Source organism: Pituophis catenifer, unplaced genomic scaffold (genome assembly GCF_029215685.1).
Source record: "Pituophis catenifer annectens isolate HBS135680 unplaced genomic scaffold, rPitCat1.0.hap2 SCAF_2, whole genome shotgun sequence".
Taxonomy (NCBI): domain Eukaryota; kingdom Metazoa; phylum Chordata; class Lepidosauria; order Squamata; family Colubridae; genus Pituophis; species Pituophis catenifer.
Window position 1 is genome coordinate 236,136,610 of NW_027256882.1, and position 15,541 is coordinate 236,152,150.

General features: G+C 34.4%; 1 protein-coding gene across 1 annotated transcript in view; it reads right to left on the reverse strand.

Annotated features, from left to right (window-relative positions):
• Positions 1–13,067, reverse strand: part of CNTNAP4 (contactin associated protein family member 4) — a 262,491-nt gene extending 249,424 nt beyond the window's left edge. Inside the window, exon 1 of the mRNA XM_070935657.1 lies at positions 12,983–13,067. Coding sequence (XP_070791758.1) covers positions 12,983–13,067 — 85 coding nt within the window. The remainder of the gene's footprint in view (positions 1–12,982) is intronic.
• Positions 13,068–15,541: the final 2,474 nt, after the last annotated feature.

Below are 15,541 nucleotides of genomic sequence, written 5' to 3' on the forward strand. Positions count from 1 at the left end.
AGCTGAGGGTACTACAAAATAGTCAAAGTGATAAAAAAAAATGAAGATGCTAAAATGCTCTGGGAATTCAAACAGATAAGCACTTGCTACATCCCAGATTCAACAACTGTCTATAAGAGAGACAAAAAAAAAAATCTGGATAGTGAACACTTGAACACCATCAGCATTGACAAAATCACCATCAGCCAATTGTAAAGGGCAGCTTTACTTGGAACAGCTCACATCCTACAAACAATACCTTTAACACAGTGGTGAAATCTAAAATTTGTTACTACTGCTTCTTGTGAGTGTGGCTTGGTGGGGGAGGTAATGTGAGTGGGTGGGCGTGGCCAATTTTTTTTTTACTTTTAAAACCATTTTTTACATGTAAAACCATGTAAAAAAATGCTTTCAAAAGGCTCTGACGATCCCAGCTGAGTTGCCTGATCGTCAGAGGGTTTTTAAAAAACCCTCTGCCAATCAGGCAACTCAGCTGGGATCGTCAGAACTTGGATCGTCAGAGCTTGGCTTGGCAGACGCATTTAAAAGAAAAAAAGCCTCTGATGATCGTGCAGCTCAGGTGGGCATGGGGGCGGGAACAGGGATTTTTGCTACTGGTTCTCTGAACTGCCCGCCACCATTGCTACCTACTCGCCCGAGCTGGTCCAAACCGGGAGCATTTCAACCCTGCTTTAACATCATCAAACATCTGCCTATCCCAGGTCCTTGGGGGGGGGGGACTCGATAGGAGAATAAAAATGTGAACTCCACTCTAAACATCTGGCCGACTGTGTGACCAATCATAATAATATAAATAAGCTTATATGAACTTTCCTAATTAAATATGCAGTGGACTTTTATAAATAGATATTTTTAAAAAGTTTTCTTTAACTTTCACAGAATTTGCAACCCTAATTCTAGGCAGAATCTTGGAATTATAAATAGAATTGCTTTGGAAGAATAAATGGTTTGGGGCAGTATTAAAATATCCCACAGATGCTATAATCCGGACATGTTTGATTACTGTTTTAAAAGCTTTTTCATTGTCATATATATCTCTAGGCTATAGTTTCTAAATCACAGATCTTCCACTGCCATAATGCTTGATAACACAGCAAATTGATTTTACTAAAAAAAACCTCTGCAGACTTGTCAGGAACAATATACATTCGGACATCTACTGGCTATTGCACATGAAGTACACAAAATTAAATATCTGCTTGCTAACAAAATTACTTAATATTCTCACTAGACTTTTGATTTTCCTTCACTGAGCTTAACACAAATACAATACATAATAACAACTGAAAAATTCAACTCAGCAGTGACCATATCTTCTAAATAATGTTCCAAATATGGAAAAAGAAAAAAAAGACATGCTTTTTCTTTTATTTTTTTGTTGCAGTATTTACTACATAAGAATGAATAAATTAGCCAAGAGACATCTAAACTAGCAAGCACACTATTGAATCCAATTTCTCTGAGCTTTCATTGACATAAGCAGCACTCCTACATATCTATTGCAAACAAAAGAGATAGTCTTTATAGAAAGAGAAGTGGCTGCTGATTTCATGGTATTACATCTTGAGAATCTGCTACAAAATCTATGCAACAGACATATAGTAACTATCATGTATTAGCACTCTTAGTCTGTTCTCACAAGACGGTTTAAGCCTTGTATGCTGGTAAAGTCCACATTAATGCCAAGAGTTTTATTAATGTAAATAGTGATGGATGGTGGGTGCTAATCTAATTTCAACTGTTGATTGAATCTTAATTCAATTTGGTTCAGAGATCAGTTTGATTTTGAATCATTGAATCAAATTAATTCAATTCAAGTTGCTGAACTGATTCAAGAAAGAGAGAAAAAAAAACAGCTTTTGCATATGCTGAAAAGCCTTTCTAAATAATTGATTAGGCTTGGAAAATCAATTTGATTCAGAGATTCAATCAAATCACCTTGTAATTGTATCTCCAATTCAAATCTTTGCACAAACCCAGCATATAACACATAAACCTGTGGTACTAATGAGGCCTTTTCAAAAAAAATAAAGGAGGAGCACCACAAGACAATGTTATCAGCTGTGTTATAAAAGGAAAATGAATTTAGTCATTCTTCCCTACAGCTGCTAAGTCTTTAAAATAGCATGCTTACTTTATGCAATTAACATCTCATCTAGCATCAGCAGGAGAAAGCAAAAATAACTTTTCTTTCTTTTATTTTTTTAACAGGGAACATTTATAAGGTGTAGCAGAGTGACTACCACCTTCCTATAGTCAGAAAATGGCTTTCAAAAATGTGGCTGATTAATTCCTTCTGCAGAATTTACCCACACATAGGAATTCTTCCCAAAATGCCATTTTAAAAACATAAGATGACAAAGGTATCATCCACACTTTATTTATGTAGTTAATAAATAATGCACTTCTACATTTTTGCATATATAATTCATCTTCTGCTCCAGCATCCGTACTCTAAATAAACAGCATAATTTTGATGACACTTAATTCTGACTTTGAGATTTTTCACAAAATTCAAACTGAATATTTCAAACTATTGAAAGTATTGAAAATATCCCCCCCCCTTTTTTTTATCCTTTAGTGAGGATAAAATTTTATCCTTTAGTGAGGATAAAATTCACACTACCTTAAAGAATGTGAAGTGGCTAAGGGATCAGGCAGTTATTCCATTTCTGGAAGAACTGATTTGGTGTGTCCAATCAAACCCTAATATACCATGCTCTACTCTCTTAACCATAGTCAAAATCTAGATTTTAGGAGTTTAGGAGATAAGATAATTGATCTATATAACTTAGCCCAGCATAGGTATGGGTCCCTGGACATTTCTTAAGGTCAGGAATGCACAATCTTTTGCCTGTATTCCCAATTTGTCTGTTGTTGTGTAGTAAATGGTGTTTTTAGTGAAATGATGGACCTACCTTTATTTTATTTTTTTCAATTTATCTGGCTGGGGTGGGGATGGCCTGGTCATTGCAGACAACTGGGTGGGCGTGGCTGGCGTGGGCTGGGGTGGCATGGACAGATCCCTTGCTGTCTCTGGGATGGCTCTGTGGGACAACTCTGGGTCTATCATGGGATGGATCCAACCCATGGCTGCATGTTTGACACATCTGGGATAGGGTTTCCTGCCTGAGCAGGGGGTTGGACTAGAAGACCTCCAAGATCCCTTCCAAATTTGCTATTCTGTTATTTTGTATAACAAAATTATAATGTTCCCATACAAACATTTCCTGTCTTATTCTCTGAAAAAGTTTTTTAAAGTCATTTATTATATTCACAATGTAAGTTAAAGGAATGCTTGACCTAATTGGCTGTTTTCAAGAAAAAGAGTGTACCAACTAATAAGAACAAACTCTTTAAAAAAACTTCCTATGACGATTTATTAGATTTTATCATGCCATAACCAGTTGAGTACAATCTACTTTTCTTCATTTTCTTTGACAACACAAAATGTCCATAATCTATTCTCTGAAGCAATAGTGATTACATGATTCTCCTCAAAAATATGGACACAATATTTAGAATGAGCAAATTGAAACATCTCAGTCTTCTTCAGATTGGCCATCATCTTTATCTGTTAGAATACTGAAATGTGATCACTTCTGACATGGTTGTGGTGGAATGTGAGTTTTATGAAGAAGGTAACTATCATACAATTTCTATAAAGCACAAGAGGATCATAAAAGAGAAGGCAGCTGTTCTTTAAAATCTTTCCTCTTTAAAATTAGATAGAAATCCCTCCATAGATAACTGAAGAAAGCTCTAGTGATTGTAACAATTTGCTAGCTGGAAAAATGTCAGGATTTCAACCCATATGACACATTTGCTATTACACTGCCATTAAGCACTCAATATAGAGAAGGCTTAGGGAGGAAAAAAAAACCTAATTGCATCAAGATAATCTCTGCCTTATCAGACATTCAGAATAGAATGCTTCAATTCACAGATGGCCATTTTCATCCTGTCCTTCTTAAACATTTGATTCCAAATGTTTGGAATCTGGAGGGAAAAAAGAAAGTATTGATTAATGCTGCCATGTGACTCAGCCTAAAAGCATAAGTATAACATATGAAACAGAGAAAAAAAAGAAAGAATTACAAGTTTACAATAGGTTAAGTAACGTGTTTTCCCAAAAATAAAAACCTGTCTTATATTTTTTTGAACCCTGAAATAAGTGCTTGGCCTTATTGCCATGTGCTCAAAAGCCCAATTGGGCTTATTATCAGGGAATGTCTTATTTTGGGGAAAACAGGGTATTAATGTCAGATATGGAAAATCTAACCCCCCCCCCTACCAATTTGTTCATTCAATCTGATGGAAGAACTTTTGGTCTAAACATTCTTTCAAAAGGGATGATTCAAAATATTGTGGATGGAATGCGGTTTTGCAGGTTTGAACCAATACGAATCTAAGAGATATGTCTTGTCTTTATTCTGTCTTTATTGCATGATCTCCTCTCAGCATTCTGCAGTCTTCCTAGATCCCAAAATAACACCTACCCCTACAATTAAGGTACTATGGTACACCTACTGCTACAATTAAGATACTGGTAACCCCAGTACCTCTAAGTATCATTGGAGGGTGGGGCTTGATGGCAAGATTTTAAATTATTCATAAACTTATAAGAAGTCTTGCCACTTCAGACCAAATGAACCCCCAGCATTTTAAAGTTGCTGTTAAACAATTTTGCATTGATTAAGCTCTTAAACAAAAACTGAATTTATATAATGCACACTAAATAGTAAAGAAGGGTTAGACTTATGTATAAACAAGTGATTGCAATTATTTTAATTTTCTAAGAGAGAGTAAAAGGGACATTAAAAGGCTGTTGAGATGATGATAGGATAATTAGGAAAGTTCAAATAGGCTCTTTGCTTTGCTAAAATGGTGGTGCTGCCTTCCTTTGAGGGCTCAGAAAAAATTCAACTGTTGTCATCAGTAGAATGGAAGTAGTGGAAGGAAGTACTCAGTTCTTACTTTCTTACACCTATACTGTTCTCAGTCTTATTTATTATACTCACTGAAAGAGACTAGCTGGAGCTATAAGCATGGCTGGTAGGCTAACTACAGAGCAGGGAAGTCTGTGGGGATGGCCACTGACTTCAAAACAATGATCAATCCAAAGTCCAATGTAAATGACAATATGAATGACAGCTTGAACTGATGTTTAATTTTAAAGAAACTATTACTATTTTTCAAATGTTTTTGAAAACAATTATTTTTACCTTGCCAGAATGAGATCTGTTCAATCTGTTCAGATCTGTGCATTTAATTTGCTAATCTTCTTCTTGCTAGTTTTGTATAACATGAGATGTGGTTTGGAAGAAGATGGGTCTGTTTTTCAAAAATACTGTGTTGTAGAATGATTGAAGAGATCAGCCTGAGCAATAACTTAGGACTCTTAGAAAGTTATGATGTTTACAATAGTTGCAAGCAGCAGTCTTTTGGTGCAGTTTTAGCAAATTTTTCAAGGCAATTACAAGCCAACTAAAATCTAAAACAATTATAATAATTAAAGGCTTATAAAAAATTATCATTCTCTTAATTCTGTGTCTATTGTCATGTCCAAAAGTAAAGGATATACTGTACTCAGAACAAATACTAATTACTAAATCTAACCTTTCGTATCTGTTCACCTATCATATCTATTGTAATTATTTCTCAAAACCACATATGTTAATGTTTTAATTACAAAAATATTCGTTGAATATGTTTATATGTTAACAAGCTGTTAAGCAGTTAGAAATGCACCATATCTTATTCCTGAACTATACAAAGTAATAAGATATGATTAATTTAAAAAAGTAATTATTAGATCCACTTACCAGATGGATAAACTACTACTTCTTTTTAATCTCTTATGATTTAAACCTTTCAGGACCATCATTTAAACCATGATGGACTGTTATAGATATGCCATTTAATTCATAATTCTGTAGTTATTAATTTAACATTACTTAAAATGTCATATTATATAAGTTTCAGTCACCTTTCGAATTATTGCACTGAAGGTATTCATTAACTGGAATATCAACAATATCATTTTTACACTTTAGTCTATGTTTCTTTTTTATTAGTGAAGAGAAAGAAAATTCACTAGCAGCAATATATAATCCTTTGAATTTCCTCCTGCTTCTATGTAAATCAGACTCCAGTGGAGTCTATAGAATTATTATTTATAGAACACATTTTCTTGGTAATTTGCAAATTCACTCTCCTTCTTTCTTTGTTAGATATATCAATTTTCCGATACGGAATGTGGTTTTTTTTAATTCACTCACATATGTTCATTCATAATTGTAATCCACCCCATTCTAACAATAATTTGTGATTTTGAATATGTATATTAAAACCCATTTTCCTCTCAAAACACATTTCAAAAAAGACTTTTTCAGAAACACATTTCTCATTTTTTAATACTACAGAATATTTAAAAAGTTTGGAAATGGGTAGTATAAGTTATCATAAAAAATTTTCTACTTGTCTATTTTGGCTACAGTGTAATAAAGAATTCTGGACCAGGAGTGTTCGGCCTTGGCAACTTCAAAGCCTGAGGACTGCTGGCTGGGGAATTCTGGGAGTTGAAGTCTACAGGTCTTAAAGTTGCTAAATTGGATATTCCTGTTCTAGACTCTGTGGGTCCTTGGCCTTATAGCTGGGTTTTTCTTATGTTCTTATACATATGAGTATTAATTTGGTCAGCACAAATAGTGACTCCAAGATAGCCACATATGCAAGATCAGAAACAGGCTGTTAAAATCTATGACAAATACTATATTACCCAAATTAAAAATATTGGCTACAATGTGTGGGACGCTTGCAAACAGAAGTTAATGCACTCATACCCATAACATATAAAGCATATAAATACATTAGTAGATAGAAACAAGGTACAGGAGACCCAAAAATATTCTTCTTAATTTGTTTATTTATTCAGAGATTTCTTTTCTTTCAGAATTGCTTGCTGCTATACTCTGAAGCATCGATAATATTGTGTAATTATATAGTAGCTAATTTATTAGTGATTGAGTAATTGATGCATTAATGACAACAACAGCAGTAACAGAAACAATTTCTTCTTATTATTGTAGATATCTGAAGGAGATGAGTGGTTTAGAAATAGGAAATATAAATAAGTAAAAATATTTTGTGTTTTTAAAATCCCAGATTATTCTAAAAATGTAAATTTATGAAGAAATTATGATAATTCCAAAGAAGAGTGAGACAGGGGAGGGGGAGAGAGAGATATATGATATAGATAGAAGATAGATAGATAGATAGATAGATAGATAGATAGATAGATAGATAGATAGATAGATAGATCATGGCTAATAATATGTTTTCACATTTTTAGCATGCTTAGATGCACACACACAAACACACACACAGAGAAATGATATGGACATGACAATTAGGATCATGAGATTCCTTTAAAAGTTTCACCTCTAATATCATAACTTCTGCCTCTTGAGTATAATGCATGAAGTGAGAATATTAATAATAGTAATTAAAAGTGGAATAAAGTTCTAGATTGCAAGTATTATAACCATAAAGGCAAATTCTAAATAAATAATTCTATAGTCAGGATCATTAGTTGTAAATTCCTTCCTTGATTTATAGGTTAGACAAGAACAGTCAATCCATTTTATATTACACTAAGCAGAGGTGGATTTCAGCAGGTTCTGATCAGTTCTGGAAAACCGGTAGCAGAAATTTTGTGTAGTTCGAAGAACCGATAAATACCTCTGACAGGCCCCACCCCTTCTATTCTCTGCCTCCCCAGTCCCAGTTGATTGGGAGGAAATGGGGATTTTGCAGTATCCTCCCCCTGCCATGCCCACCAAGTCATGCCCACCAAGCCATGCCCATCAAGCCACACCCACAGAACTGGTAGAGAAAAAATTTGAAACTCACCACTGAAACTAAGCCTTTATTCCTTCTTTTTAATTCTATGATTGCTAACCTTTAATAACACCATTTTTTCCATGTTACCATGTTTCCCCCAAAATAAGACCCTGTCTTATATTTTTTGAACCCTGAAATAAGCGTTTGGCCTTATTTTCGGGGAGGTCTTATTATTTTGGGGTGCATGGAGCAAGATGGGGCTCCTCTTGCTGTCTTATCTGATTTCCAGCTCTGTGTTTAAATATTTTCAGAGAGGGCTTATTTTCAAGTGGAGGATTAATTTAGTTTATGCACTCAAAAGCCTGATTGGGCTTATTAGCAGAGGATATCTTATTTTCAGGGAAACAGGGTATTTTCTTGCCCTATGTTTGATTAGTGATAGAAACACTTGTCTATGGGTATTCTCAGTCATCCAGGTCATGGTTGTCCCAAGGTATTTTTTCAAAAGGCAACTGGACTTTTTGTGTTTTTTCTCTTGAAGATGTTTCATTTCTCATCCAAGAAGCATCTTCTGAACTGAAGATGCTTTTTGGATGAGAAGCAAAATATCTTCAAGAGAAAAAAACAGAGAAAGCCAAGTTGCCTTTTGAAAAAGCATCTTTGGGACAATAGTAATGATATTATTTTTTTCATTTCTTTCTGTGAAGCATTTTCTAAATTCCCTTCTGCAATCTGACATACTCCACTAATATGGTGCAACTGAAATCACTAGCAGTGAATACTGAGTACTGTAGTTCCAATACATCATAAGAACGACAATGATTTGTTACCTCTTTCTTCAAACAAATTTAAAGTTCATATTAATTTAGGTTAATTCCTTACCTTCTCCATTCTTTTCCTGTATTGGTTACCTCTCCCTTCTTCCATAGAATGTCTCTTAGACTTGCGAATTTAGATTGGAGTGTTTTTTTTTTAATTTCTGCTTTTTTGTTTGATTCTAATTATGATATGTTCTGAAGCATACACATCATCTATTAATAATAAAGCTGTCATAATAATTGCTTAATCAGTAATAAATTGAGTTGATTTTATTTTCACAAATAGAATTATTTCAGGTCAGATGAAGTGAGAGTAGTGAAAGTAGTTTGTAAACTGATAATTCTATTTTTAAAATACCAGCTGTCAAGGTATAGAAAATATTATATGACCTTTCCCTTCCAACAGAAGCTAACTTCCTGGAAAGATTATGATTAGTCGTCATATATTTTAATACTAGTCTTTGTCAGATCTTGGAATGATACACATGTAATTTCATTGCTGCAGCTCTGTAGATATTTATAGGATTAAAGGCAATTGAACATACAAAACTTTTCAGCATACAATCTAAACTCTTAGTGACCTTAATAGGATTTGCTCCTATGATGTAACTGGAACTCTATACTCAGTTTCTCGACAGTCATTAAACTTTCTTCTAGGTAGATGAATATAAAACTGTGCTAACATATCTGTTATCATCTTCTAAAATGTTTTAAGACCTTTTATGTTGTACTGAAACAACAAAAAGTCCAGGAGTAAGCTTAAATCCATTTGAATCAGTCCCATTGAATTTAAGAGGGATTACGTCTGAGCACCTATATACAGGATTACATTACATTTTACCTCTATTAAATTAATTTTCTTCTTCAAAATCTCCATGCCACAATTAACAGCAAGCCCAAATACCTATCCTACGAAATGGTACTAGTGATGGCTGATTAGCTATCTTCAATTAGATTTGTTGATGTGAAGATTTAAAGTTTGAAAATGTGCTTAACTCTAAGTTTTCTTTTGCTGAAACGAACAAACAAAATGTTTTGAGAACTAATTTGCAGGACTTTATCCTACACCTTGATTAATTATTGTTACTACTTTAAAGCAGTGAAATGTATACGAAGTTTAATTATGATTTCTGCAGCATCTCTTTCCCACAAAGTTTGAAAGGTAGTGTCGTATAGACAACATTATCAAATCTCCATTCCTGACAGTTGACTAGGAAAACATTACTAGTCATGGAACTATCTTCAAAATAGTCAAGAAGTTTAAACCACAAAACCTACATTTAAAACGTATCTGTATACTTTTAAAGATTTCAGTTGTCCTTTAAGGCTTTGGGATGATGTTTCATTGTTTTATATCTATGGCTGCATAGATCTTCCAATTGCTTCAGAAGTTTTAATTCTTTAGGAAGAGTCAGCTTTGAATTGTCTGTACTGTTCAGAATGAAAATTTTCCAAGGGAAACCAATTGCATCTATGGAAAACATGTAGCAATACTCATTTAGAACGAACAGTAATAATGTATGAATTCTGCTAAATTGTTCACCTGATAAGGCTTGCTTGTTTCAAATAACTTGAATAAGAACTTTAGAATTTCTTATCTCTGGCTCATGTAGTCAACTCTGTAAATAAGTTGCTCAGAGTAAGTAGCAAAACATAGATGGAGTAATGTATAAGTCAACTCTTGAGAGAGCTCTAATTTCTCACACATATTGTCCCAAGCAAGGATTGAGATCATGGAAAAGGTTAAATAGGACTTGAAGATCTAGCATTAGAATCCCCAATGAAAAAAAAAAAATTAGAAGAACTAAGGAAATAGATTGAACTTGAGAGCTTTAGGATTTAGTTGTCACCATTTACATACTTTCACATATGCATTTATGTGAAAAGATAAGTAAGAATTGTAAGAACCGGTAAGAAGAACTATATCCTAATTTTATGAGATCCTATGCCTATTGACTCTGTAGGAAACATTACTGTGTATAGTGAAGATTATATTTGCATAAAATGATTGAAATAGGAGTATAAAAATATGAAAACATTTGGAATGATACTGTTAGTGTCTACTGATGTCACTGTATAGGCAGTAGATGAACATATACAGACACTCAAGGCAAAATGATAAAAATAGTGATACACTAATAAAAAACAAAATTTAACAAATTTAATCAATGGGATGAACCCACTTTTAATCATATGATATGACATTAAATATGTAAGATGAATGCATAATTGAAATTTTAGGAAAAAATGTTTAAAATTTGGATGGATCCAGTTTAATTTAAATAGGCATCAGTCTCACCAAAGTCAATTGGACAAGTTAGCAACTGGTATCTTAAGTCCCATCAATATCAGTGGGTAAGAGTGACTAAATCTGAATAAAAAACTAATGCCATTAAAAATAAGACAGAAATCAAAGTAATGCTATGCTATGCTACGTTGGAGAGAGATGGAAGCATACATAAATTGGTTTATATCAATATTGAAAACTATTTTAAATTCTGCAAGATCTTTGGATTTTATATTCATCATCTGTAACATCTCAAAATGGCTACAGAATTCTTTAGATTGCCAAGGTATTTTAATTATTGGTTCTCACCAAATTAACTACGGAACCAAAAAAAGAATGCCTTTATATCCCCTAAGAGATGTATAATTCAAAAATGTGTCATACAGTAAAGGCAAGAATCACTGCAGTGATATTTGATGTTTTTATTCATCATAATTCTGTGGAGAACAAAAAGATGTTTGCTATAATTTACTCCCAGCCTTGCTTCCTAAATTGTAAGAGTGACCTCTAGTGCTTTGCTGCTCTGATATAGTTCCTGAAGTCCTATTTTGCTATAGATTGAAGAGGCATCTACTAAATAGTGCAATTCAGTTTCAATATTCTTCTGACAAAGGGATGAAATCATGAAATGAAAAAAATGGAACAATGATGAATTTAGAAACTGCATCTAAATACATTGCAGCAGGGAGTTGACAGAGAAAACTTATTCCGTGCACTTGAATGTCAAATGAAGTAACATGAATGAATGACACACAGACACACAGACACACACACACACACACACACACACACACACACACAGAGAGAGAGAGAGAGAGAGAGAGAGAGAGAGAGAGGGAGAGAAACACACACACAGGCAGTTCTCCACTGCAGAGAATGGGCTTCTTAATGATTGTATTTCATTCTTTAAAGCATGGGATCCAGGGAAATTATTCCACTTTCCTGATCTATATCTTCACTGTTCTTGGCAGCTTTCTTTTCAATGGTGTGACTGTGTTATTTATGGATCTTTTCTACTCCCAGTTCCTCTAACTCAAGTCCCTATTCCTTGCTTCCTTCCTTCCCCCCATCTCCTCATCATATAAACTTCCATCAATGAACTGAAAATCTGAATACATGGACAGGAACCCCAGTTAAGATGTTTAATGCAAACTTAAGCTTTTTATTAACCGAGGCATTTAATAAGATCAGTCATCATGAATAGAAAAATAAGTTGCTCTCATATATTTGCCTATAATATACTTTGTACATAAAATTTGGTCTGAGTCAGCTTTGGGACTTATTTATCCCATATCTACAAGAAATACCGATTACTAAGTTAGTGACTCTCTTAAGTTCGAGAGTTACACGGAGCTTTCCTTTACAAATTATTGTCTTTTCAAAAATGAAAAGAGGAACACCATTTTCACACTGCCACTAACCTTCTACTGCCTGGTCACACATGAACATTACTCTCCTCCTAATCAATGAACATACCCTAAAATCTTGTCCTTTGCGTTGGCTGTGCTGTGTTACGATAGAGAGAGCTACGCTGCCTTCACTCAAGCAAAGCATCCTTGTCCATAAAACTGCACATTGCTAAATGCAAAGCTGATGCAGCAGAGAGTATCAGCATGCCAGCAGTCTCCCAGGAAAGACTTAACTCCTTGCTAAATATTGTGCTGCTCTATAGTAAACATTTAAAAGGGCATGCGGGGAGGGGGAGAGAATAAAAGATAGGTCGGGGGGGGAGGCGAGGAGGGAAAGTAATATAGCAGAGCATGCAGTTAATAGCGAAATGTGAATTCCCCAGAGGCTATTGTACCCTAAACTGCTCTGATCAGAGTCTGGTCAAATCAGTAAATGAAAAACACAAGGACGTGACACACTTTCAGCATCTGAAATCTTTTCATCCCATCTATTTGCAGTTCCGATTGCAGCTGCCTTGATTTATTCGGAAAACTCCCTTTCTAAAGTCCAGATTTCATTACAATAAGTCCTAAGTTTTGCAGAACAATCTGGTCTAAGTTTAATATCCATTGGTGATACTCACAGATCTCTCCAGCTGCTAATATATTCCAAGGATGAAGAGGGACCAGAAACAACAGCCTGAAGAAGATTTCCATAGAAGAATCCATGGTCTCCTTGAATGAGGCACCCCAAAGTGTCAAGAGTATCAGGAGACAAACACAGCTGCTCTGCACTTCAGTTGTGCTCCGGCTTCTTCTGTTTTCCTTTCTTCCTTCTCTCTCTCTGTGTTTTAGGGCTTCCCAGTAGCCAAATGGTTCAGTCAGATGCACTCTGCGTCTTTTCTCTCTTTCATACACAGGCAGCCACACACGCAGCTCACAAGATCTGCTTTTTTTCTCCTAACAGCAGCAATCCCCAGAGAGGATTCTGCTGCACGGATCTCTAATTTCACAGAATCACTCAGAGCTAAACTGCCAGGCTGCCCTGTACAGTTTGGTTACTGAAGCTTCCCGTTCATGATGTGTCCCGGATACCCCTTGTGGTGACAGGTAGGAAATGTGAGTCTATGATGAAAGCCAGACAATAAAGAGAACAGCCTGCACATGTGTGCCAAGAGCAGTCTTCCTGTTGGATGGTGACTGTACCCAATTCTTTATGGGCAATGCCATACAAAGGGAAACCGGAGTGAGAAAAAGGGCAGAAGGCAGAACAAAGCTGTATATTTGTTGCTATCGGAAGCTTCCTCTCCCTCATTCTGCATTTAAAGGTAACTTTCAGCAGCTACATAATTTGCAAGAAGAGAAGAGAACATTCCAATTTTATACCAGGAATGGTTGCCATGAAATCCAATATTTACTCCATACATGCATTAAATTTTTCATTCGGTGCAAGACCTTTGATTTTGAATAGATACTTCAGGAGGTTCCCTTGAGACAGTATCTTTAATGAGACACAGAATGGCTAAAGTCCTAAGAAACTGAAATCCCACAAACATGTAATGTGCTACTTTAGACATTCAAAGAACCTCATGGTTGACATTTATTTCTCACATTCAGAAAATAATCCCAAGTATAAAAGAGGAAACTGGAATCCCTTAAACTGGAATAATGAATGATAAAATGCCAACGTTCTGAAAAGAAATGGCATAGGTTTTCTGGTCTTCATTTTGAAAGAAAGTTTTCCCAAATAAAACTTAACCATAACTATTTGATAAATACAACAACATATAAACACAAAGTTGGTTATTAAACCCATTAATCGGGAACCATAACATCTTGCAATCAATCATCAAAATATTCTGTTGGATAAGGTAGATCAGGTTGCATCTCTTACTTCAATATGTAAAACAGCTTTACGTTTAAAAAGATAATAAAGTAGAATAATAAAGAAATAAACATTGCAGAGTTTAAATGCCCACCTTTAAATTGTGATTTGTATTCAACAATGTTTGGCAAATTTCAATGAAGTCTGTTCCAGATATAATATGCCTTCTGAATCCATAGAGCAGTTTCTAACTTGGACATTTAATAGGATAATTTCAAAGTAAATCATTTTATGCCAGTGGTTTATGAAGTTTATATTATTATTATTATTATTATTATTATTATTATTATTATTATTATTATTATTATTATTATTATTATCAACAAATTAAACATCCTAGAAAGAAGAATATTAAGTAAATTTCATCCATAAGTCTTCAAAGACTGAAAAAGTTTTTATGTGTACAGTTGCTGTTATTCAAGAACTGTTGCCAGATGAAAATATGGTATCTAACTTTTTACAAATATAATTTGTAGAATATTCTCAAGATTTAATTGATTCTAAGGAAGAAAACTTTACAAGGCCAAATGTCAAGTAAGCCAAGTGAGTGCCTGCTAGATATGAGTCCATTTCATGTAATATCTGTGTAAATGTGTATGCATATGAATTATGCCACAAAATGGATTTATGTATGTGCATGCATAATGTTCATGATTCTTTAGCCTTAAAAAACTGTAATACTATGGGAATGAGTATGTGTGTAACTGGCCAGTCTCATAAAATGCACTATTTAAAGAAAGCACACACTGGGAATCTGGGATCCATCCTGCTTCACTAACTAAAGTTAAACTTGATTTATATGGATAAACTTAAGAGAATATGATGACCCTGCATCAACTGGAATGTTCTTTTAACTGTTTTCCTTATAAAACAGTAGACAACAATAACTGAGTGTCTCCCATATGTCCCCAAAATTTATAGTTGCTATTCAAAGGCCATAAATCTGCTTGTTGTTATTTTAGATTCAAAGATTCTAACAATGGCAAATATATTATGTTCAGGGCTTATTCAAAGAATCAGTGCCCCATTAAGTCAGCTATACAGGTATTCACTGAGTAACTGACCTTGAAGCAATCATTCTCTCAGCTGAACCTATACCCAAATTTGAGGGGAGATTAAAGGTAGAATTGTCTGTATTCATTTTATTTTTATTTATTTTATTAAATTTCTATACCGCCCTTCTCCCGAAGGACTCAGGGCAGTGTACAGCCAGAAATAAAACCGTGACAGTATAAAAATTAAAAACAATTTAAAACAATTAAATCAATTGGCCGAAAATTCTAATAAAACAATCCATTAAAATAGTAAAATTATTATT